At 40.2% G+C, this 24,934-nt stretch overlaps 1 protein-coding gene across 1 annotated transcript in view; it reads right to left on the bottom strand.

Annotated features, from left to right (window-relative positions):
* The window catches only part of LOC132406908 (Fanconi anemia group A protein-like), a 115,002-nt gene that overhangs the window by 58,265 nt on the left and 31,803 nt on the right, over window positions 1-24,934 (bottom strand). Inside the window, exons 12-21 of the mRNA XM_059993035.1 lie at window positions 21,265-21,377; window positions 19,780-19,856; window positions 12,917-13,058; window positions 10,076-10,209; window positions 7,088-7,198; window positions 6,057-6,152; window positions 5,754-5,813; window positions 3,942-4,030; window positions 2,067-2,127; window positions 1,877-1,926 (exon numbers count right to left, since the gene is read on the bottom strand). Of these exons, the coding sequence (XP_059849018.1) occupies window positions 1,877-1,926; window positions 2,067-2,127; window positions 3,942-4,030; window positions 5,754-5,813; window positions 6,057-6,152; window positions 7,088-7,198; window positions 10,076-10,209; window positions 12,917-13,058; window positions 19,780-19,856; window positions 21,265-21,377 (933 nt within the window). The remainder of the gene's footprint in view (window positions 1-1,876; window positions 1,927-2,066; window positions 2,128-3,941; window positions 4,031-5,753; window positions 5,814-6,056; window positions 6,153-7,087; window positions 7,199-10,075; window positions 10,210-12,916; window positions 13,059-19,779; window positions 19,857-21,264; window positions 21,378-24,934) is intronic.

The raw sequence follows: 24,934 nt of genomic DNA, 5'->3' as shown, positions 1-24,934 counted from the left end.
AGGTTAATTTACAAGCTGAGTCTGTGGCAAAGAAGGCAAATGCAATGTTGGCATTTATTTCAAGGGAATAGAACATAAAACCAAGGAGATAATGCTGAGCCTTTATAAGATACTAGTCAGGCTGCATTTGGAGTATCGTCAACAAGTTTTGGGCTCCATATCTTCGATAGAATGTGTTGTCATTGGCGAGAGTCCAGAGAAGGCTCACAAGGATGATTCCAGGAATGATAGGGTTAACATATGAAGAGTGTTTGGCAGCTTTGGGCCTGTACTCACTGGAATTTAAAAGAATGAGGGGGCATTTCAATGAGAATTTGTGTAGTAGTGTGTAGGCCTCCGTTAGTCTTGATAGACCATGGATTTGTACCTTGGAAAGTTTCCAAGTTTCTCAATTTTTTAAATTGTAGACCGGCAGTTGCCCAATCCTCTCCATGCCACCAATGTTGTCCAAGGGAAGGGCATTAGGACCCATACAGCTTGGCACCGGTGTTGTCGCAGAGCAATGTGTGGTTAAGTGCCTTGCTCAAGGTCACACGCGCAGCCTCAGCCAAGGCTCGAGCTAGCGACCTTCAGATAACTAGACGAACACCTTAACCACTTGGCCACATGCCAACCCATGAAACCTACCAAATGCTGAAAGGACTAGATATGGTGGATATGAAGAAGATGCTTCCTATGGTGGGGGTACCCAAAACTGGAGGCCACAACCTCAAAATGGAGGGATGACCTTTTAGAAAAGAGGGAAGGAGTAATTTTTTTTAGCAGAGAGTAGTGGATCTGTGGAATGCTCTCCTGCAGACTGCAGTGAAGGCCAAGTCCGTGGGTATACTGAAAGCAGAAGTTGATTGTTTCATGATCGGTCAGGTCATCAAAGGATATGGCGAGAAGGCAGGTAAATGGAGTTGAGTGGGATCTGGGATCAACCATGATGGAAAGGTGGAGCAGACTCAATGGGCTGAATGACCTAATTCTGCTCCTATGTCCTTTGGTGTTAACATCTTGTATTCTATCTAGGAACACTCCAACCTGATGGCATGAGCATTGATTTCTCCCTCCAGTAATTTTTTTCTTCTTCCCTATTCTTCTATTCCCCCTCTGGTTTCCTACCTCTTCTTCTCACTTGCCTATCACCTATCCCTGATGCCCCTCCTTCTTCACTTTCTCCCATGGTTCACTCTCCTCTCCTATCAGATTCTTCCTTCTCCATTCCTTTATTTTTCCAACTATCACCTCCCAGCTTCTTACTACATGTCCCCTCCTGCATCCACTTGGCCTCAGCTAGCACCTTCCTTCATTCTTCCCCTCCCCACACCTTTTTATTCTGGAATCTCCCCCTTCCTTTCCAGTCCTGAGAAAAGGTCTCAGTGGTCGTGGAATGGATGTTTCCTATTGTGGGGGAGTATAGGATCAGAGGGCACAGCCTCAGAATAAAAGGAAGACCTTTTAGAACAGAGATGAGGAGGGATTTCTTCAGTCAAAGGGTGGTGGATCTGTGCAACTCATTGCCACAGGTGGCTGTGGAAGCCAAGTCATTGGGTATATTTAAAGTGGAGGTTGATAGGTTCTTGATTAGTAAAGGAGCCAAAGGTCATGGGGAGAAGGCAGGAAAATGAGGTTGAGAGGGATAATAAATTAGCTGTGATAGTGTAGCAGAGCAGACTTGATGGGCTGAATGGCCTGATTCTGCTCCTATGTCTTCTGGCCATATCTGCTCAGCAATGAAAACTGTACTCATGCCCCACTATCTATTGGAAGCTATGAATGTTGTAATGGAGGCCTAAGAATGTAAGTGTTTCTTTCTTAGTAATTGCGTTGTTCCTTTGAACATTCCAATCTAGGTAATCACATCATTTAATGGCTTAGAGTAGTAACTTACTTCCTCAAGGAATCAATAAAGGCCATACGTGAATCCAGTGACTCCGGCAGCTACAAATAATGGCAGAAGTCAGTGATGTTAAAATCAAACGCTCCACATATCATGCAGAAATTTCACGATTCAATTAATTTTTGGTCAAAATTAATTCTGTTTATCACAGTTCAATCTCAAAAATGCAAGAAATACAAACCACTCGAGGGGCAAGCAGCGCTGGCAAAAATCGTGTCAGATAATAAGGTCTTCGGAAAATGCTGCAAAACAAAGATAAAAGTAGGCCAGCTTGGGTTTTTAAAAATCAGAAATTTAACAGCAGTTATTTTGTTTTTCTACAGTTAATCTATTTTCAATGATCAACAATAAAATAGTCTATGGAAGCGATAGATATTGAGGCCCTTGTTAAGGAGGAGAAGGTATGTAACAGGTATAGGTAGCAAGAAACAAATAAGACACTTAAGATCAGTGTGGTCATCTATAAATGGAGCTGATTGCGAAGGGGTTAAATGGATTTTTTTTGCATTCACTCAGGAGACAGACACAGAGTCTATAGAACTGAGGCAAAACAACAGTGAGGTCATGGACCACATATGGATTACAGAAGAGGAGGTGCTTGCTGTGTTAAAGCAAGTCAGGGTGGAGAAGTCCCAAGGGCCTGACCTTGTGAGAGGCTAGCGCAGAAATTGCAGGGACCTTGGCAGAGTTATTTAAAATATCCTGAGCCGTAGGCGAGGTGCCAGAGGACTGAAGGATAGCTAATGCTGTGTTCTGTTGTTCAAGACAGGCTCTAACAATAAGCTGGGAAATTAAAGGCCAGTGAGCCTGACATCAGTAGTGGGTAAGTTATTGGAAGGTATTCTGAGGGACCGGCTTTTTAAGTATTCACAAGGCCTCATTATGGATAGTCAACATGGCTTTGTGTGTCGTAGATTATGCCTAAACAATCTGATAAAGAATTTTTCAAAGAGGTTAACAGGAAAGTTAATGAAGGAAAGGCAGAATATTTTGACTACATGGACTTCAAGGCTTTAGACAAAGTACTGTATGGTGTCTGTACTGAGTCTGTTGTTGTTTGTCATCTATATCAATGATCTATCTGGATGATAAGATGGCAAATCTAATTTGTGGATGGTACCAAGATCAGGAGCATAGTGGACAGCAAGGAAGAGCAAACTTATATTTTATTTTATTAAAGTAGGGAATAAAAAAGCTGTTAGAAATTTAGAGTGGATGATGAATTGGTGTGAAATCTCCACTAATTCCCCCTGGAGAAGTACAGACACTCAGACGATTCCTCCTGGTTAAAGGAGAACCCTGTCCACCACTGCAGTACCTGACTATTGGATTACCTCTGAAATGGCTTATGGTTCATTATTAAATTATTAATTTATCCATTATTAAGGATCATCACCATTTGGGACATATCCTCTTCTTGTTACCGCCAGTAGAGAGGAGGTACAAAAGCCTCAAGATCCACACACAACAATTCAGAAACAGCTTCTTTCCCTCCGCCATCAGATTTCTGAACTGTTCATGAACGTCACCTCATCGTCCCTTTTTATTCGCACTATTTATTTATTTATTTTTGTAAGTTCTGTATCCCTGCACTGTGTTCAGTCTTTGCTGAAGATTCTCTGGCTACAATAGCTATGAATTCAGGAGAGACCTTGGCAATTGTAAACTGCAGAAGGATATTGTGGTCATGGAATATGCTGTTGGTAACTTTTGCTAGAACTTTCTTTTGCATTATCACAGGAATAGTTGTGCAAGAGGTGAGAGAAGTAAATCACAGAATTTGTGCACCTTTTTAGTGGCGGGAGGTTGGACAGTGCTAGATGAGTCATTAAAAAGATTAAGGGCAGGTAGCCTAAGAGACGGAGAGCTTAGTTTGTTTTCATTAACATATGGGCCAGGCAGGGAAATTGGGTGGTTAACTTTTGAGATTGAGTTCTACTGAAGTGAAAGGTGTTTGAAAATTACTTTCCTTATACCCTCTTGCAGCAAGCGAGCAACACTGTACAGTCAATTCTTCCACTTGGACCTCATCACCTGAACACTAGGCATACTGTACCTTGCCTCCATTACGCTAGCTGGGATTCTTCCTGTGTTTTCAAATATTAGTACAGCTTTTTCAACATCCTGCAGAGCTTGACACTGAGGCTAAAGAAAGATTTAAGCAAAATTAGTCAAAGCACAAAGCAGAATATATTCTTCCTGATGGACAGTTATTACATAAATAGCATATAAATTTATTTGGTGTAACAAGCCAGTTTTCCCCGTGTGAGTGAATTTATTTTCATATGTGTAAAATTTGTCGGGGGGATTGATTTTAAGAGCAGGGAGGTAATGCTGCAACTGTCAGGGTACCGGTGAGACCTCACCTGGAGTTTTGTGTGCAGTTCCAGTTTGAGGAAAGGCATGCTAGCTTTGGAGGTCATGCAGAGGAGATTCACTAGGTTGATTTTGAAGATGAGAGGGATACAAGGAGAGATCAAGTCACTTGCACTATACTCGGTGGAATTCAGAAGGTTGAGAGGTGATCATAAAAGTATACAAAATTATGAAAGGGACAGATAAGATAGAGGCAGGAAAGTTGTTTCCACTGGTGAAACTAGGCCTACGGGACAACTTCAAGACATGGGAACACAGACTTAGGACAGCGAGGAAGAGAAACTACTTTTCCCAGAATGGTGAATCTTTGTAAATCTCTGCCCATGGAAGCAGTAAAGGCACACTGTTAGAAAAATTTGTTTTCCATAGCAGGGGAATTAAGGCTTATGGGCAAAATGCAGGTAGGAGAAACTGAATCAATGACCAGACCAGCCTTGTGCTCTTTGAAACTATGATAAAATTATTACTAAATTACTTCATTTAGTAATCAACTCAAGATTATTAGACATGGCATTGCTTATTTGGCAGAATTATACAGAGTTTAATGAGATCAATCTTCAACTGCAAAGAAATGATGTGAATCTCATCAGACGTATCAGCTGTCTCCATATTTCTGTCTAAATTAACCCTATTAAGTGCAACATTGACCACCACGACCTTTTTCAATTTCTGAGCACCTCTTGAGTTAGGAGAGAAAGAAAGAATACCAGATGATGATCTTCATGTATACTGGGCCCAACTGGGTGAGCTACATAAAAACACATCAGAGAGATTTCAGGATCTTCTCTCAATCCAGATTCCAGACTGGGTAATAAATCCATCCTGAACACCTGTAATGAGGAATTCACAGGAAGGATGGAGGAAAATCTGACCCTGCTACAAAATGACATTGAACTGCAGCCAACGTATGAAGACTTTTGGTTGCAGAAGTAAATTTCTGAATACTATTTTGGATGGTGGAAAAAGATCAAGATGTTTTTTATTGCCTTTCCAGTGCAATTGCGCAACTTCTTTCATAGCAACAAAACAAACTAAAAATTACTGAACGTGGAGATCTGAGATTCCTGATTGACATTCAGCCTGATGTTGAGAAGCTGATATCACTGTACCAAGCCTATCCATCTCACTGAAAGGTGAAAATGCAATGAAGTAGTGAATAGTTGAACTACTAACACATGCTCTAAAATTGTTGATGAAAATGCTTTTTACTGTAATTAAATCAATAAGTAATTTTATTTGCAGCTTTAAATAGATTTGAGTAACTTCTGCAAATGTTTGAAACTGCCTTGAATTTACAATTCCTATTTTCTTTCATTGTGCATTGTAAAATCAAAATTCTTTATACTTTTATGTGATGGCTGGAAAGGGAGAGGGGTTTGCTGGGTATTGGTCTGAGAATCAAGGGAGTTTGAGAACTGTGGGACACAATAATACACAGCCAGCTCTTTGATTTAATAGTGATAAATCTGTATCTGTCTTTTCCTGTACTGACCTTAGGGGGACAGTGTGCTGTTGACAGATCCTCATATAGACCAATATCCTCAATTGACACCTAGAAACAGATAGAAACAGAAATCAGATAGAATAAAGTTCAGATGTATCATTCAGTAATATTTTTTAAATAGTTGATATTAATTGTGTGTACCAACAATTTTGACATTAACACTTTTCATAATTTAAAGGGGAAAAGCTTAAGTTTTAACCACATTCAGCAGGGTTACTTTACATGTGAGACAAGAATAATTGCTCTCAAGTCCTGTTGTGGACTCAGAAAGGACTCGGCTTTGTCACCAACCTGGAGATCTGCTAATCTCGTTTTAGCCAGTGAGATGTACTCAAGAAGTAGAGCTCGATACTTTGATGGGACATATGGGGGGTGCAAAATATGAACCTGTGTGAGAGAGAGAGAGAGGAGAGAACAGCAGTGAGACACAGAGGGCAGGGTCAGCACGGGAGATGGGAGTGGGGATTCAGCAAAAGAGGCAGTGGGGCACAGAAGGGAAAGGGGGGAAAGGACATGGGGGGGTGGGCAAAAGGAGAAGGGGAGTTTCGGGAGTAGGGATGGTGGAGTGGTAGAAGGGGATATAATCCCATTGACAAACACAGACTGATTAACAAAGTAGTACATCAGAACTGACCTATTTCTGCTTATCATTTTGGCTCAGTTTTCTGTTGCTGTAACAACAGCTCGACCTACTGAGCATGTCTCATCTCCTTGGTATCATACTCAAAGCAGCATTGTGGGCTTGTAACTATCAGTTCATTTGGTTTTACCATATTAGCGACAGTCCCTCTGCTCTACCCATCAGCCCACTCCTTCTCTGCTTTAGAAACCTGACTAGTTTCTTCTCCTCTTTCTCAGCTCCATGACTGGAGCCAGGACCTGAAATTTTAAAATTTCTCTCTTAACAGAACCTGCCTGACATGCTGAGTGTTTCTAGCATTTTTTTTTCTTCCTAAAGAACTAATCAAAAACAGACTATTCAGCCAATTTGGAGAGAGAAACAAAGTCGATGCTTCAGGTTAAAGATCATTGAAATTAAACAGAAGAACAAGAGGGAGGGAGATCCTTGCCATGACAAGCATTCTCTTTGTCAACTCCCCCTCTCCTCTCTGCAACCTACACAAGAATGCTCACTTTACCAGTTCTGATGCAGTGTCCCAGGATAAAAAGTTCACTGTTTCTCTCTACTGGTGCTGCTTGACTTCAGTATTACCAGTTTTCATTTCGGATTTCCAGCATGTGTAGAGTGTCCCAAAGAACTCAGCAGTACTGATACATCAAACCTTGGGCTGCCTGCAGCCATTATCAGTAAATTTGCTTACCTTTAAGTATTGTGCTGATTCAAATGGCACCAGGTCAGTCAGGAATTTCAGCAGAAAAATTAGAGCCTTCTTACTATTACCATGGTAACCATTGGCAGACCCAAAGGAATTCTGTTGAAAAGAAAATTTTTGGGATTAAGGCCATTTTATCAGAAGGTTATCAGTTTCTGACTAAAGCCGTGTTATAAAATCCTCAAGGAGCTACCTCATTTTCCAGTCTGATACTTCTTACGTCCTCTGCACTCTTCCATAAGCTATGAAAAACTTAACTGACAATTAACAAATATGCTTGCTCGAAAAGTACACAAATTAATAGAGGGGTTCATTTGTGCCATTATGTGCCAGTGTTAATCACTGCTATGGTCAACTAGCAGTCATCATTCATATTTTAACACAACTGTAAAATGCCAAAGGTAATTTGAATGATCAATAAAGTTCAAAAGGAAATATTGCACATTCTGTCTGATGTAATCGTCTGTAAAAGTATGTTGTCAAAACTGGATTATGAACAGCTTATGTATTCCTGTATGGAACTCAAAACATTGTTTTTATTTACTTAAAGTTGAGGATGTAACCGAGCATTGGTAGCACTTTACTCCCCACAGCATAATTTTATTAATACAAATGTCTTACTGTCCTACAGAACCTATGCCCCTTAGCATTCTAGATATTCTTGTGGTCTTTAGCCAGAGGGTGGTGAATTTGTGGAATTCATTACCACAGGCAACTGTGGAGGCCAGGTCATTGGGTATACTTCAGGCAGAGCTTAACAGGTTCTTGATTGGACATGGCATCAAAGGTTACAGGGAGAAGGCCGGGAGTGGGGCTGATGAGGAGAAAAAAGGATCAGCCATGACAGACTCGACAGACTAAATGGCCTAATTCTGCTCCTATGTCCTATGGTCTTAACAATGGACATCAATAAAAGATATCTCTAGCAGTCTTCAAGTATTACGTTTGTCAAGTTGAAGACTTACACATCAAATCAACACAAACCATGCATGAGGTTAGATTGCGGAAGTCTGGGGATGGAGGTGAGAGAAACAGCCAGGGTTCCTGCTGACAGATATTTAGTGAAATAATACTTGAATAAACCTGATCAGGGAATGAGTACAGTACAGGAGTTGACTTGTCTCAGATACTCTCCCCAGGTATAGCTACCTATCAGTAACTTTCAACTTTAATCTTTGCAAATAACCAAAAGCATTTAGTGTCCCCATTAAAAGGTCCACAAGTCAATTTATTTATATTTTTTTAAATATACAAGACGGGCCTAATGACATAGATCTTCACTGCCTCTTTATTCACCATTCCGTCACCGATTTACTCTGCGATACATTTACCATTCACATCTTCATGCAGCAACTGCAGCTAAAACTGTGTGTCATAAACTGCTTTACCTTTATATAATACAGAAGACTAGAGGAATAATCTTAGAATGAAACTCCAGCTGCAGGATAAAGGGAGCTGGGTGATCCAAATCAGCATTGTACTGCACAGAAGAGCTTTACAGCATAACAACAAAGAGCTAATTCCCCATCTAAGAACATTTGAAGAATTTAATTTATATCATGCTGTTTCTACGTTCTTTCCCAGATGGAACCTAACTGGAATAATTAAATTGGAAGATTCAAATATCTAATTGAGTCCCAGTGGAATCCCTGTCCTTCCACACTCAGTGTGGGGGTAGAGATACATTAAACCAGGGAAAGTGAAGAAAACCATTATACCAGGTGGAAAATTCTAGTTTAGGATTAAAAATAACATTTCATCCATCATAATATAATACAAATACACATCACTCTGAACATTTGCTGAGAATGGAGAGGAATACAAAGAGAACAACAGCACAATCACTTTGCTAAAGTAATTGATAAAACTTTGCTGTCGCAATGTCAGACGCGGTTTTCCAATTAGGGCAAGATGAATACTACTGCTTACAGTAAATCAGAAGGTTAAAAGCTGTTTAATCTGGCATTTGTTTATCTGTTATGATTCTTTAGTATAGCCAACTGTCCACTAATTGCCTATGTTTGAATAATATAATGACAGACACTATAGAAATCACGTAACCTTTGGTGCTTTTTAAGACCACAGCTTTCAAGTGCAGCCAATTACATCTCTTCATTCCACTTCAGCAAGGGAACCCAGACAAGCAATTCCTTACTTAGGCTATTAATAGATAAAGACCAAATAGCAATTTTAAAATTTCTCTTTGAAATCTATTCTTTGAACAAATGATAAGAAAGAATTGTCCATTCAATGCATTCAGATTCAAAACCTTATCTGAACACAAGGTCCAGACCTTAGATCCCAAATAGTTATTTATGCCCTACTTGGGAAGCTTTAAATGAGATCTGGAGCAGCACAAAAGTTGCTGGAACAGATTGTCCAGGTTTGCTTTTCCAGGGCCAATTGAATAATGAGAGATAACAAAGAAATAGGACACATTTGTCTTAAATCGACATGAGCACATGCAAAATCTCGGGTCAGTCCTCAATCGTCTTACCCAACAAAGCTAACTTGCTTTTCCAAAGTACTCCTTTCTCACTTTGTCCTTTAACTTTTCATAGAAACATAAAAGTTGTTACATCAATAATAACTTCAGAAGTTTCCAGTTCACATGAATAAGATAATATTGTTAATATAGTTTTAAAATGTTAAAAAAAATGGGCAGAATTGATTTAAAATCAGCTGCAGAAGAAAGTCAGAGATACAAGGTAATTAATAGAAGGATCAGAGGAGAGTTAATTTTCCTCACAATGAAGAGGGTGTCTGAATCTCTCTGCATTGGCTGTAGAAGCTGATCGCCTCCTCAGGTTTAAATAATACTTGGAAAGCCATGGCATTGGATAATTCTTTCTCAACTAGCTTCCTTCTGTGTTTTACTGTGAATCAATTATTGTCTTTATACTGTAGGTAAAGGGTTTGTACCTTTCCTTTAAAACAAGGCACATGCTATTGTTTTGTCTAAACATCCAGCCTCACCTTGAACCATTCTGAATAGCTGATAAAAACTGCTGGTCCTTCCAGTGCAGCCTGTCGTACAAGTAGGAATGCAGTGATTATGCTCTCCAATTCATAATTCTCAAAGGAATTAAGCAGAAGGCTAGCCAGCAGTTCTGGGAAAAGATGAAAGATTTAGTCCTCAGTAAAAAATTTGACCTGCTGAAATTAAGAGTGATCCACAATGATTAAAGCACTTGTCTTCTGCTGCTGAAAGATCCTGAACCTTTCAGTTGTCACTGAATGTACGCCTCAGGATCTATCCTGGGATTTCAGATGCTTTGAGAGAATCTCAGCTTTTATTTAAAACTACATTTTAATCTCACATGGTATACAGTACTAAGGTAGCCTCTTTACCATACAACATACAGAAAGATGCAAAACAAATACTTATTCTCTGATGAAACCAGGATTGGAATGCAAATTAGAAGGTGGTATTTTTGAAGGCAGAGCTACATTCATTTGCTTAGAGGAGACAGCTGGGCGATTGACTTCAAAATGGTGAAGCAAAGCCTCTGAACTTTGAGGCTCAGAGAACAGAGATAGGCACTTTACCCTGTGGTTTGCTGATCATAATCTGACATCCTTGGATTAAAGCACTAAATGGCAGGAAATCAATAAATGGCAAAAGCATATAGCTGATTGCGGACACATGTCTCTGATTACAGTCAAATCAATACAGCCCAATATTTTCTAAGATAAAATAGAATTTGATCCTCCACAACAAGGTTACCTCATCTGATACACTGACAGCCCAATTCCAGAGGAATTAAATTAACTGTTTATAGCATGTCAAAAGTTAATTAGCATGTATTTCAACATTTGTGCATTAACAGTACAGAAGTCAATAGAAATTCTGCATTAATTGTTCCCTCCACTGCTTAAGTTAAACTTCTTTAAGTTTGATCAACAAGAATTAATAGGAAAGCTATGAAGAATGCAGGTGTTATTGGATGGAGTGGAATACAGGTCTCCACAGTATTTACAACAGAGAACTACAGGGGAAAATATTTTTACTAATTTACCATAAGCATCATCCCAAGAGATCAGTTAACTGTTTATTAGAGCTTGTAATCTCAATTGCTCAGTACACTGGATGCAAAGTTCAATACTGCAGCTATATCTTTTTTAAAAAGTGGTACATTTTCACTATATATTTTTAATTCTCTTATTTGGTGCTGTTACCTTTTTGACCATTACTAGGAACAGACTGATGGACTTCGACCACATTCTTTGCTTATATTTTCCTTAATCACTTACTTATTTTCAAGGATTTTTTGCCTGTCACCAACTGCCTTTCCTCAGAGCAACTTGCCAGGTTATTTCAAGAGCATTTACAAGTCAACCACATGAGCAAGTCTGGAGTTACATAGGACAGATGAAAGCAACACAGATTTTCTCCCCTGCTGGATACCAGTAAATCAGATGGTTGTGGTCATATTTTTATTTTTTTTAAATCTGAATTCAATTTTCACATCTGACATGGCAAGACTTCAACCTGGATCACTGAATTATCAGTCTTGGCCTCCATTGCCCAGCAATCCAGGCCACTTTTAATCAAAAGAAACAAAACGAGACAAACACTTTATGAGACAGTATCACATGATGTGCATAATCAGACACAGGTACAATATCTCTGGCAACTGTTGTGAAATTTGCTAACTTAGTGGCAGCAGTACAATGAAAAACATGGTAATATAGAAAGATTAAATAAATTAATTATAGTATATGTATATTCAATAGTTAAATTAAAAAGAGTGCAAAAACAGAAGTAATAGATATTTTTTTAAAAGTGAGATAGCGTTCATGAGTTCAATGTCCATTTAGAAATTGTGTGGCGGAGGAGAAGAAACTGTTCCTGAATCACTGAGTGTGTGTCTTTAGGCTTCTGGACCTCCCTCCTGGCAGCAACAATGAGAAAAGGGCAAATACTAGGTGATGGGGGTCCTTAATAATGGATGCCACCTTTCCGAGACACTGCTCCTTGAAGATGTCTTAAATGCTACAAAGGCTAGTACCCAAGATGGAACTGACTAATTTTACAACATTATGTATCTTCTTTGATTCCTTTGCAGTAGCCTCCTCCCCATACCAGACAGTGATGCAACCGGTCAGAATGCTCTCCACAGTATAGCTGTAGAAGTTCTCCAAATGTCTTAGGTGACAAACCAAATCTCCTCAAACTCCTAATGAAATATAGCCATTGTCTTGCCTTCTTTATAGCTGCATTGATATGTTGAGACCAAATTAGATACTCAGAGATCTTGATACACAGGAACTCGAAATTGCTCACTCTCTCCGCTCCTAATCCCTCTACCAGGATTGGTTCATGTTCCGTTGTCCTACCTTTCTGAAGCCCACAATCAGCTCTTTCATATTGACAATGAATGCAAGGTCGTTGCTGTTACACCACTCAACTAGCTGGTACGTCTTGCTTCTGTATGCCCTCTCATCTCCATCTGAGATCCTACCAACAATGGTTGTATCATCAGCAAATTTCTAGATGGTATTTGAACTATACCTACCCACACAGTCATGGGTATAGTAGAGCAGTGGGCTAAGCACACACCCCTGAGGTGTGCCAGTATTGATCTCAGCAAGGAGGTATTAATACCAATCCGTATGGATTGTGGTCTTCCAGTTAGGAAGTCAAGGATCCAAATGCAGAGAGAGGTACAGAGGCCCAGATTCTGTAGCTTATCAATCGGTACTCTAGGAATGATGACATTAAACATTGAGCAATAGTCAATGAACAGACAGCACCCTGACATAGGTGTCAGGATCAATTTATACTACTACCATCTTACCCATGTCATTTCTTACCTTTCAATAGCTTTTGGGTCTGTGGTTGGCAGATCAACAAGGTAGAAGCACAAGACAGTACATTCTGCCAGTTCACCTCATGGGTCTCCAGAACCTGCCGAATATGAATGACCAACTCCTCTGCGCTGAATAGTACAAAGAGCTACAGAGCAGGAAACAAGTTGAGCACGTTCAACGTTGATCCACAAAACTGACAACACACAAATTGAAATGGGCTTTCAAAATTTCAATATTATTAGTGCTCATAGTATCTAGAGAATAGAAGATGCAAGAAAAAGGTATGGAATATATATCAGAAAGTAAAAGGCAAAGCTTCAGGTATCCAACAATTACATATTGTAATCGCACAATGAAACGTATTGACTACTGAGGCTTTTCCTGGTTTCAGAAATTATGGAAGAAAGGTACTGATCTAGCCAAGGTAGTAAATGTATTGGTGATTGACTAACTGGAAGACACAGATTTATTCTTTGTTTAATCTTCCTGGAGAGATGGAAAAAGGGGGATAAAATGACCCAAGTAAAAGAATCATGAAAGTGCAGAAAATTTACTTACCTCAGACCAGACATTAGGAATATAGCAATGGCCATTTTGACCTAAATTAACACCAGTCCGAGATGTACGGAGACCAATACAGAGAAATTACTGAGACAGAGTATTACACCTTGCCCCCTTTTTCCAAGAATAATACATACTTTTTACAAAAGTTCTGAGAAAATAGTCTGGTGAATCAAGTCAAGCCCAAACTGCTTGGTCAATTTGAGCTTTATATCCCAGCATTGTTAACTTAAGAGGCATTTAAAGCTGAAATTGAAATCAAGTCATAACATTATGTTTTCTGCTGATACATTTTTGATACTTCTGACTTTACACAATAATTATTATACAAATGATATTGGCTGTACACAAATGATGGCTTCTCAATTGGAGCTGAAACATATGCAAACATGTTGCCAAGCTTGGCAAATAACCGAACTTCCAGATTTGGCAATCGTAGCTATCTTGTCACCACAGTAATTCAGATGGGACACATGTACTTTTCCTCAATCTGCTCATTAGCTTACGTCATACAAATAAATCTTGAACTGCTTTGCTTACATGGACATAAGCACCAGATGTGGCAGTGTAATGGTTTAATTAAAGTACTTGGCCTGATGCTAAAATGTTGCTATGCTTAAGACCAGTAAATTTAAAGGACTGCGAATGTTCAGCATAACACAGAAAGCACTGGAAGAGCTCAGGGGATTTAGGTGGCATCTATGGAAGGAATGAACAGTCAATATTTTGGGACAAGACCTTCATGTGGAAAACTTGAAGGGGAAATATGATTTTATTAAAATTGCATTGAAGAGATTTGAAGCCATCTACACTAACCTTTTCTTAAAAATAAAGAAACACAGATATTGAAAATAATAAAGTAATAATGACCAGGACCTTTAAATTATGCTTCAAAGTCAAAAATAATTGTCAATCTGCTTCAGGTTATCAGATATATTCCCACCTCTATTGTACTGGATGACCCATACCAAGTATCATACCCATACCAAGGGCATTGTCCAAGTCCAGTTACTTCCTATCACATCCAGAACAGAGAAAAAGCTGAAGCTTTGCTCATCAGTCAGTCAGGCCATTGTTTAAAAAAGCAGAACAAAGCTTCAAGAGAAAACTTTCACTATAGAATCAAAGAATAAGAATTCAGTAAACAGGAAGTTCAATTGTTATTTAGTTGGTAAATTTTACGAAGTGGAGTTTACCTATTAGTTTTATATTGTACTAACAATGCTTTACAAACAAAGTCTGTGCCAAACCATTAATCTGCCATTGACCTGCACCCGGTCACAGCTTTCCATATCCCTCTCATCTATGTACCTATCCAAATTTCTCTTAGGTGTTGAAATCGACTCTACGTCCGCTACTTGTGCTGGCAACTCGTTCCACACTCTCACCACCATCTGAGTGAAGAAGTTTCCTCTCATGTTCCCCTTAAACATTTCACCTTTCACTCTTAACCCATACCCTCTGGTTGCAGTCTCACACAACCTTAGTGCAAACAACCTGCTTACATTACCCTATCTACACTCCTCACAATATTGGATACGTCTATCAAATCTCCCTTCAATTGTCTACGTTCCAAGGAATAATCTGGACAGATTAGATACGGCAAAGTTATTTCCCATGGTAGGGGATTCTAGGACAAGAGGGCATGAGTACAGGATTGAAGGACGTCCATTTAGAACTGAGAAGTGGAGAAATTACTTTAGTCAGAGGGTGATAAATCTGTGGAATTTGTTGCCATGAGCGGTTGTGGAATTAAGGGTTATGGGGAAAAGGCAGGTAGGTGGAGCTGAGTTTAGAGACCGATCAGCCATGATCTTATAAAATGGAAGGGCAGGCTCGATGGGCCGGATGGCCTACTCCTGCAATTTCTTATGTCCTTATGTTCTACAAGTAACAGGGTGGGAAAATGGCAGATGGAATTTAATGCAGATAAGCTTGAGGTGTTGCACTTTGAGAGGACCTGTCATATGGTGCGTGGTAGGGCACTGAGGAGTTCGGTAGAACAGAGGGATCTGGGAATGTAGATCTGTAATTCCTTGAAAGTGGTGTCATGGGCAGATAGGGTCATAAAGAGAGGTTTTGGCATGTTGGCCTTCATAAATCAAAGTATTGAGTTCAGTAGATGGGATAACATCTTGAAGTTATATAAGACATTGGTGAGACCTAATTTGGAGTATCGTGTGAAGTTTTGGTCACCTACCTACAAGAAAGATAGAAGTACGATTGAAAGAGTGCAAAGAAAATTTACAAGGATATTGCTGGGACTAGAGGACCTGAGTTGGAAGGAAAGGTTGAATAGGTTAGGACTTTATTCTATCTAACTATATCTTAAATATATTTAGTGAAGAAGCCTCAACTGCTTCCCTGGACAGAGAATTCCACAGATTCACCACTCTCTGGGAAAAACAGTTTCTTCTCATCTCCAACCAAAATCTTCTCCCCTGAATCTTGAGGCAATGTCCCCTAGTTCTAGTTTCACCTACCAATGAAAACAACTTTCCTACTTCTATCTTATCTATCACTTTCAAAATTTTGTATGTTTCTATAAGATCCCCTCTCATTCTTCTGAATTCCAGAGAGTTTACTCCCAGGTGACTCAACCTCTCCTCATAAATTAACCCCTTCATCTCTGGAATAAACCTGGTGGACCTCCTCTGCACTGCCTCCAAAGCCAGTATATCCTTCCTCAAGTAGGGAGACCAGAACTGCTGCGGGGACAGAAAGCTGGTGTGCAATTGCTGGTCATCACTGCATGTGTGTTGGGTGGGGTGGCGGTTGGTACCCCAGTGGTTGCTGTTTGAGTTCAGACTAGCGCTGACGAAATGGTGGTGGGACCATGGGCTGTCCATACTGTTAAGAGAGAGAGGAAAGACTGGTCAAATGTTCCAGCTACAGTAAGCTCCGCCTGGTTGTTGGAATAATGTCCGGCCCTAAAGGGGCGGAGGCGTGGGTGGAGCAGACCTCTCAGTTGTTAGGTGAGTGGCAGTGCTAGGATGAGGGAAAGCGACAGGGATTGGTTGGAAGTTTGAGTAGGCGGGCTGGTGATGTTGCTAGAACTGTCTGGTCCAATTACCTCTAAGTGACAGCTGCCAGTTATCAGAAAGTGGGGTAACGGCTTGGGGTCTCTGGGGGAGCACGTTCCCAGCAATGTACCAAGGAACTCTCGAAAGGCTTAGAGGGACCACGCACTCAGGTGTCGTTACAGATAGATAGAAGCCACGCTAAAGCCTTCCTCGACACCGGGGCATAGGTCAAGTTGCTGTACAGTTCATTTTACAACCGGTATTTGAAGCATATACCCTTGATGACATTGAGGGCACTGGAGGGTTGGGGTACCAGTGCTGGTGATTATCCAGCCAATAGTTATTGGTCAGTGAAAACTGGAGTTCTTGGAGGCCAATGTGGGGGTGACTGAGGTTCGTGATTCGTTAAGGCTGATGTGTCCAGACCCTGTTGAGATGGGCAGCGTTTTTTGATTCTGGAGGGGACCAACACCCCGCTGGTGAGGAGGCGCATGGGGGCCTGCCAGGAGGAGGCGGGTGAGAACTGCTTGGAGGCATTGTCTGTGCACCCAGTGTTTCAAGCTGCTTGCGAGGATGTGTGTAGCAGCATTGGGTCGGTACCGAATTTAAATGAGAGCCGGTGGTGGTATGGCCTGGGGAAAGTATCTGAGGTTGAGACCTTCTTAATGGATGCTCCGAAATACCACGAGGGAAGGGAGTTGACCGCTGAAGACACCTCGGTGAGAGAGAGACTGACCCCTGCAGCCATGGAAGGTGTAGGCAGCGTGTGTGTGGATTATAGGACTCTGAACAGGTGCACCAGAATACGGCCCAGAGGGCTGAAGAGGCGATGGCCTGTCTGAGTGGTACAAAGTGGTTTAAGGTGCTGGATCTGGGGAGTGGATGTTGCCAGATCCCAATGAGTGAGACCAACAAGGAGAAGATGGCCATTATAGGTCCCCTAGGATTCTTCCAGTCCGAAAAGATGCCACAGGGCATATTTGGAGCCCTTGCAACCTTCCCATGGGACACGGGGAAGACCATGGGGGATGTGGAGGTGTTTGGCGTATGTGGATGATCGTCTATGGTTTGGATTCGCCTTAGGGGACTATGATGCGAGACGAGTGCCGAAGCCCTGGCAACAAAGAATTAAGGAAGTAGAAAACCTGAAAGTTGACTTGGAAAAAGTTATTAGGAAGGAAAAACTGGAGATAAGTTCACTGAGCAGCAAGCTGGAGGCTGACCAATCTTTAACGGCTGCTTTTCACGTCAGGGTGCAAGAAGCTGGTGGAGTAACTGCGTACAGGTTGGAGATGAACATAAAGCGTGAGTCAGAACTGCTGAGACTGTGGCAAGAGTTGGAGGAGTCAGAGAAGAAGCTGACGTCTCAATTACAGGAGGCTGAAGAGGCTGCAGGAGCAGATTCGAAGGACGATGTGCTAGATGTGTGGTACATGCTGCCTTTTACTAACTTCCCCTTGATTGAGGAAGAGATCTCTGGCCCTTCTCCCACTGAGTCAGGTGTAGTGAGGAGGGTTAGCTGTGGGAAGCCTGGACACGGGACAGCGGGCTCTGAGTTGCAGTGGGGGCATGAGTGAGAGATTGAGAGAGGAGTTAGCAAGCAGACCCGAGGTATCCCCAGTTGTGTCCGAGCCAAAAGGGTTTAGGTGAGGGGGTACAGAGGTCTTGGAGGGTTAGCAAAGTCCCAGATAGGTTGGCCTATGTAGCGCCTGAGCAACAGGGCGTGAGGTCAACTGTTTGGGGAGCAATGTCACTGTTTGTACCTGGATTGGGTTTTTGTGTCTGCAGAAAGGGTTGGCGAGTTATTTAGAAGTCATGAGGACATGACTAAATTTGGTGGGGGGGAGAGTGTAAGGGGTTTCTTCTCTCCCCATCCCCTTTTCCCTCTCTTGCCTAAATTCCTTGCCCACCCATCGCCTCCCTCTGGTGCTCCTCCCCCCTTGTCTTTCTCCATGGCCTTCTGTCTCTTTCACCAATCAACTTCACAGCTCTTCACTTCATCCCTCCCCCTCCAGGTTTCACCTATCACCTGGTGTTTCTCTCTCCCCTCCTGCACCTTTTAAATCTACTCCTCAGCTTTTTTCTCCAGTCCTACCTAAGGGTTTCAGCCTGGAACAATGACTGGACTCTTTTCCATAGATGCTGCCTAGCCTGCTGACTTTCTCAGCATTTTGTGTGTATTACTTGGGATTTCCAGCATCTGCAGATTTTTTCATTTGTCATTTCTCAGCCCATTTATTCCAGCTGGTCCAGATCCACTGCAAACCACGATAGCTTTCCTCACTGAACACTACACTTCAAATCTTGGTGTCATCCAGAAATTTGCTGATCCAGTATACCACATTATCATCCAAATCATTGATATTGATGATAAACAACAATGGACCAGCACTGATCCCTGTGGCACACCATGAGTCATAGTTCCCCAGGTACAGGAACAATCGCCTATAACCACTCTCTTGCTTCTTCCACAAAATCAATGTCTAATCCAATTTACTACCTCAACATGAATGCCAAGCGACTGAACCTTTCTGACCAACCTCCCATGCAAGTGGTTGTCAAAGGCCTTGCTAAAGTCCATGTAGACAACATCCACTGCCTTTGCTTCATCAACTTTCCTGGTAATTTCCTCAAAACTCTCTGTAAGATTGGTTAGACACAACCTTCCATGCACAAAGCAACGTCGACTATCTCTAATTAGTCCCTGTCTATCCAAATACAGATACAGCTGGTCCCTTTGAATGCTTTCCAATAACTTTCCCACAACTGAGTCAGTTTCACCAACCTATAATTTTCTGGCTTATTCCTAGAGCCTTCCTTGAACAACAGAATGACATTAGCTATCGTCCAATCCTCCAGTACCTTACTCATGGCTGACAATGTTTTAATTGCCCTGCAATTTCTGCACAAGATCTGAAGGAACATTTTGTTGGGCCCTGGGGATTTATCAACCCTCATTTGCCCCAAGGCAGCAAACACCTCCTCCTCTGTAATCTGTATAGCCTTGCTGCTGCATCTTCTCACGTCAACAGACCTTTGAAATACCCGAAAATATTCAAATAAAGTTTGCAGTGGGGGACTTATGGTGTAAATGCTTGCTCTCCATCTGCTGCTGATCACATACAGTGCATTTTTATGATGCCCTAGATTTGTTGGACTATTCTCTCTTAATACTTTTCATAAATTAACCAAAAAGTACAATTATTTAGTCCTTGTATTTGAAATAATTTCAATTTCTCATAAATGTAACCAATTTAAAAAATAGTCACCATAGTTAATTACCTTCCTGTACAAGGTTGTTAGCATAGTCTTCGTTTTTGCAAAGCACCATTCTCCTTGCATGCGAATAGCATCCGATGCTTAAAAAAATGAAATATTAAAGATTTATGTAATGCTTTCTTCTGACCAAATCATTGTTTAGAATCAATTCCTTCAGTGTCCTAGGTAAGATCCATGAATCAGAATTCACTATTTTGTCCATGCTCTTTCTAGAGAAGGAGTGAACAGTTTAGCTTTATGATCAGCCATGTCACCCAGGGTAAAGAACCAAAGGTTCACAAATCCACTTTCAGAGATGAAGTGAAGAATAGGAGGGATTGAACTGTTCATCCATCAGGGACTGCTGAGAGTGAGTAATGTCAGACAGTCCTGTTTGCAGCAGCCAAAATCAGACTTATTATGAGAGACACAAAGACAAGAACCATTATCATCCTTAGGTCAGCATCACAGTGTCAGCTCTTGTTAAACATCATCTAATCAACAGTGATTATGTCAATTGCAAGTGATATCTTTTTTCAGTTGTATTGTTCCCAAAATTCAATAACAATACTGAAAAACCAGGTGCATCTACAACAGAAATGCCACGGGATTACAATGAGACAATGGTGTTTAAATAAAAACACAATATTTCTAACCTCGAATGCCTTTACTGGCATTGATACAAAGTCCTATCAATGAAATGACATTACAGAAAGCTACTACCTATGTCATCATGAGAAAGAAACACAGGCAGAAAAAAACATTGTATCTGTACACTAGATATAATTTTTTTAAAATTTAAAACTATTTTATTAATGCTAAAGAATGGCAGCAACACCATAAATGAATTGTCGAGGTAAGATACAAAATCATGGTAAGAATATAGGATCAACATATGTTACAATTTAAGTTTTTCTACCAGAATTTTAACTCTTTCTATTCAACTCTTTGTAAATCTATGATTTATTCCAATCAACCTGCACATCCTGTATCAACATTTGACCAACACGCTTCTGGCAGTCATGCTTCTCTCTTCTTCAAAGAGTCAGCAAAATGGCTGCCCCAACAAATGAATGTCCCAGAAAAAAATACACAATTTCTACGGCAAGTCATCTTTGATCCATAGGGATTTCCCAAAAAAGCGTTTTCAAGAGCCTTTATTTTCACATTCAACAAATCGTTTAAAGATTTTTGAATGGATATTCATTAACATTGAAAATACTTGATAACTTTTAAAGATAACAAAGCTGGGAAAATCGCTTTGCTACTTGCAGCTGTTTTATGTGCAAGGCTTGTTAAAGCTCAGTGTGTGACCCCACTGCACTAAGACAGTTCCATGAAGACCCAAGCAAGGAAGCTTTCACCAAAGCTCTTCTTTACAAGAACATTTAAGATCACTACAGGACAAGTGTGAATTTCAGTAGAGAGCTGCATGTGGCAAAATAAGGGCCAATATAATACAAACCCAAATTTAAAAGTTTAGCACTTTCAAAAACTTCTAGTTTTTACCTTCAAGCACAGGATTAAAGGTGAGAATCTGAGTTAGTGTGTGGTAGAAGAACTGCTTTAACAAATCCAGTGACACTATACCATGGAACAATGTCACATCAAACACATTCAACCTAAGAAACAAAATCAGAACAAATTATTAATGTTTTACATGTTACATAGAAGATCAGTAACTCTTGTTGAGAAACATAAATGCATTTGTGAATTAGGTTGGAATCCAAGGTCTTGCCTACTTGTAGCTGAATAATGCCCAGGTAAAACATACTCTAGTCACAAAATAGAATTTGGACAGAAACAAGTAAAATTCTTGGGCAATCTTGAATATTATGACCCAAGCCAATTCAAATAATAATCATTCCTAAAACTGAACTTATATTTCCTGTATTTCATTTTCATAGAGAACAGAAAAATATCTTTGCTGTAGTTATCAACATATAACCAACATCTAGATACTAAATATTTCATACAGGCACCAACAATAAATTAATTTTTGATTCAATATGGAATACACACACTGCAACAAGAACAACTAAATTATACAAAGATTTTTTTAAAAAGAACAAAATTTCTCAATTAAACAAAGAAAAACATTGCTAGTAACACAGGATGAGTACACATATGGGTACATTACTGCCCATCGGAAAATTTTATTTCCTTTTCTCCTACTGGCTTTCTATTCCACTGAGATCCTTTCCCCTCCCCCACCCTCAGACCCCCATGTAAATCTTTCACAGATAAAACAAGCGTAACACATAAAACTTGTTCGCAGGCACTGAATTTTTAAAAATTGCAGATCTTATTTGCTGACAGCAATCCCCCTGAAACTCTGCTCTTCAAAATGGCCAATAACACTGGACAACAAAGCTGTGATACCTTCTGTTATACTGTATTTGTTGTGAGTATACATTCAAATTTCAAAGACAAAGCATGACTCCCCTTATTAAGAAAGCCTATGAACTCTATTTTGGGTGTAAAATTGGTGACAAAGACCAAGCCTGGACTCCTCACGTTTGTTGTGCAACAGGCCCTGCCGATCTTAGAGCTCGGCTCAGAGGTACTCGGAAGTCAATGCCATTCGCTGTCCCAGTGATATGGCAAGGGAAGGATCATGTGACAGACTGCTGCTTCTGGCAGACCAGTGTGTTTGATTTCTTTGCTAAAAACAAGAAATCCATTAACTACTCCAATCTCCCTTCAGCTATGAGACCTGTGTAGCATGATGATAGTCTTTCAGTACCGAAGCCACCAGAGACAGAGTCTAGAGAAGACAGACGAAGATGCCATGATACACGAGTCAGGAATGGAAAGTAACAGTGATACGGATACAGATTTTGAACCCTTTCTGTTGAGTGAGCATCACCTGATAACTCAATCCGAGTTAAATAACCTAGTCAGAGACTTGGGTTTGTCAAAGACAAAAGCAGAATTACTGGGTTCAAGACTGCTAGGATGGAATCTGCTGTCACCAGGCACAAAAATTTCTGTGAAGAATTTCAGTATTTGAGACAGCCATTACCCAAAATAAATGATGCTAAGATTAAGGAAGGTATTTTGTTGGTCCACAAATCAAACGGGTCATCAATAACAGGCAATTTGAAGAACTTCTAGTGGGATCAGAGAAAAATTGCATGGAAGGCATTCAAAGATACTGAATTCTTTTTTGAGAACTACAGAGCACCAAGCCACGTGCAGCTGGTTGACAACATGCTTCAAGCATACAAAACCATGAAATGCAACATAGATTCATTTTCTGCATTCCCATTTAGACTTCATCCTTGCAAATGTTGGCACTGTCAGTGACAAACACGGTGAAAGGTTTCACTAGGGCATCACAGTATGGAGTAACAGTATCAGGGCAACTGGAATTCAGCAATGCTGGCTGATTATTATTGGACACTTAAGTGAGAAGCCTCAAATACTGAGTACAAATGAAAGTCATCCACAAAATATTTTTAGCTTAGTTGAACTATTGCAAAGCATCAGCACTGTTATGCAATTAAATGCATTATATTCAATAAAAGTCAATTTCTTGGTTCTCCAAATTCCAAAATGATACAAGTAGTCTGAAATTATATTTGTGTTCAGCTTCATGCAGTCGATCATAACCAAAAAAGATTTTTTTAAATATATTTTTATTGAAGGAATGACACAGAGTACATAATGGATTACATTTTCCTCCATTTTGCTTATATATCTTGCCCCTAAACAAACTTCCCCTCACCCACCCTCCCTGAACATACCATGGCAGCTAATGTATTACAACAATTCACAAATACAAGTACGGACATTTCAGAGCCATACCCCCACACTACTTCAAGACGAAGGCCCACACACATCTACAACATGTCAGATGATCCAAAATACACTTATCTAAAAAAACATTCCATATTTGTTATATCTGAGGGAAACTCTGAGGTATACAGAGAGGAATAAAAAGTTGCAAAGATGTTATTAAGCTCTTTTGGATTGCTTGTCAAGTTTTGGTGCATGTCTCTTATCTGGGGAATAAGTTGTGATGCAGCTTGACGCTTCAACTGATGAGCCATAAGCCAGCTCGCCTTGTCACCATTTTCATAATAGAAGCCACGTGTCTTAAGAATTAATTGTTCTGATAGGTTTGTAGATAGCTTAAACTTTGCTTGCAAATCAGCACAGCTTTTATATAATTCCGCAGTGGGTGCCTCAGAATATTGCTTATCCAGGTCCTAAATAGATTGCAATAACACTTGCATTTCCTTCCTAAGCTCTTTATTGGCATGTGAAGTATATTATTTGACCCCTCAAGTAAGCTTTTAAAGTTTCCCAAAGTAAAGAGTATGATACCGACTCAGTTTTGTTAGTCTTGAAGGATGTGTCAATGTTAGCTGAAATATAACTACAAAATTTCTCATTGGAAAGCAAAAGGGGATTAAGTCTCCACAGAGGCCGTTCTCTAATGTTTAAAGGAAAACATAAATCCAGTTTCACTGGTGAGGGATCAGATATAATTATAGCTGTGCACTCAATTTATCTAATCATTGGTATCAAGGAGCAATCTATAAAGAAATAGTCTAGCCTGGAATAGGCGTGGTAAATATCAGAAAAGAAAGAAAATTGCCTAACCGATAGATTCCAAAATCTCCAAGGATCCATATAACCATTTTGTTGCATAAACATTGAGAAGGCCTTTGCCATACCAAATGTTCCCCTAGAGCTAGACCTATCAAGCAGTGGGTCAATAGCACAGTTTGAATCTCCTGAAAAGATTAGCTGGTGTGTCTTCAGGTTAGGTATTAATGACAAAACCTTATTTGCAAAGTGAACGTCATCACAATTAGAGGCATAAACATTTATCAAAATGACAGGTATCTGAAAGAGAGATCCAGAGACTATAATAAAGCAACCATTAGGGTCACTGATTACATCAGATGGTGTAAGCTACATTCTGTTGGTGATTAATATTGCCACCCCCTGGACACACTATTAAATCTGGAATGAAAAACCTGACTAATCCATGCTTTACCGTGTCTCTTGTAGAAATAGCATATCTGCTTTTAATTGTTTCAGGTGAGAGAAAACTTTAGCTCTTTTAATAGGACCACTGAGCCCCTTTACATTCCAAGAAATACATTCCAAGAAATCTCACAGGGTGGCCTCCATCAGCAGCACTCATGTTAACCATATCAAAAGA

The sequence above is a fragment of the Hypanus sabinus genome, chromosome 17 (genome assembly GCF_030144855.1).
Source record: "Hypanus sabinus isolate sHypSab1 chromosome 17, sHypSab1.hap1, whole genome shotgun sequence".
Classification (NCBI taxonomy): Eukaryota; Metazoa; Chordata; class Chondrichthyes; order Myliobatiformes; family Dasyatidae; genus Hypanus; species Hypanus sabinus.
Note: the sequence above shows the minus strand (reverse complement) of the source record. Positions and strands in the feature narration are given on the sequence as shown.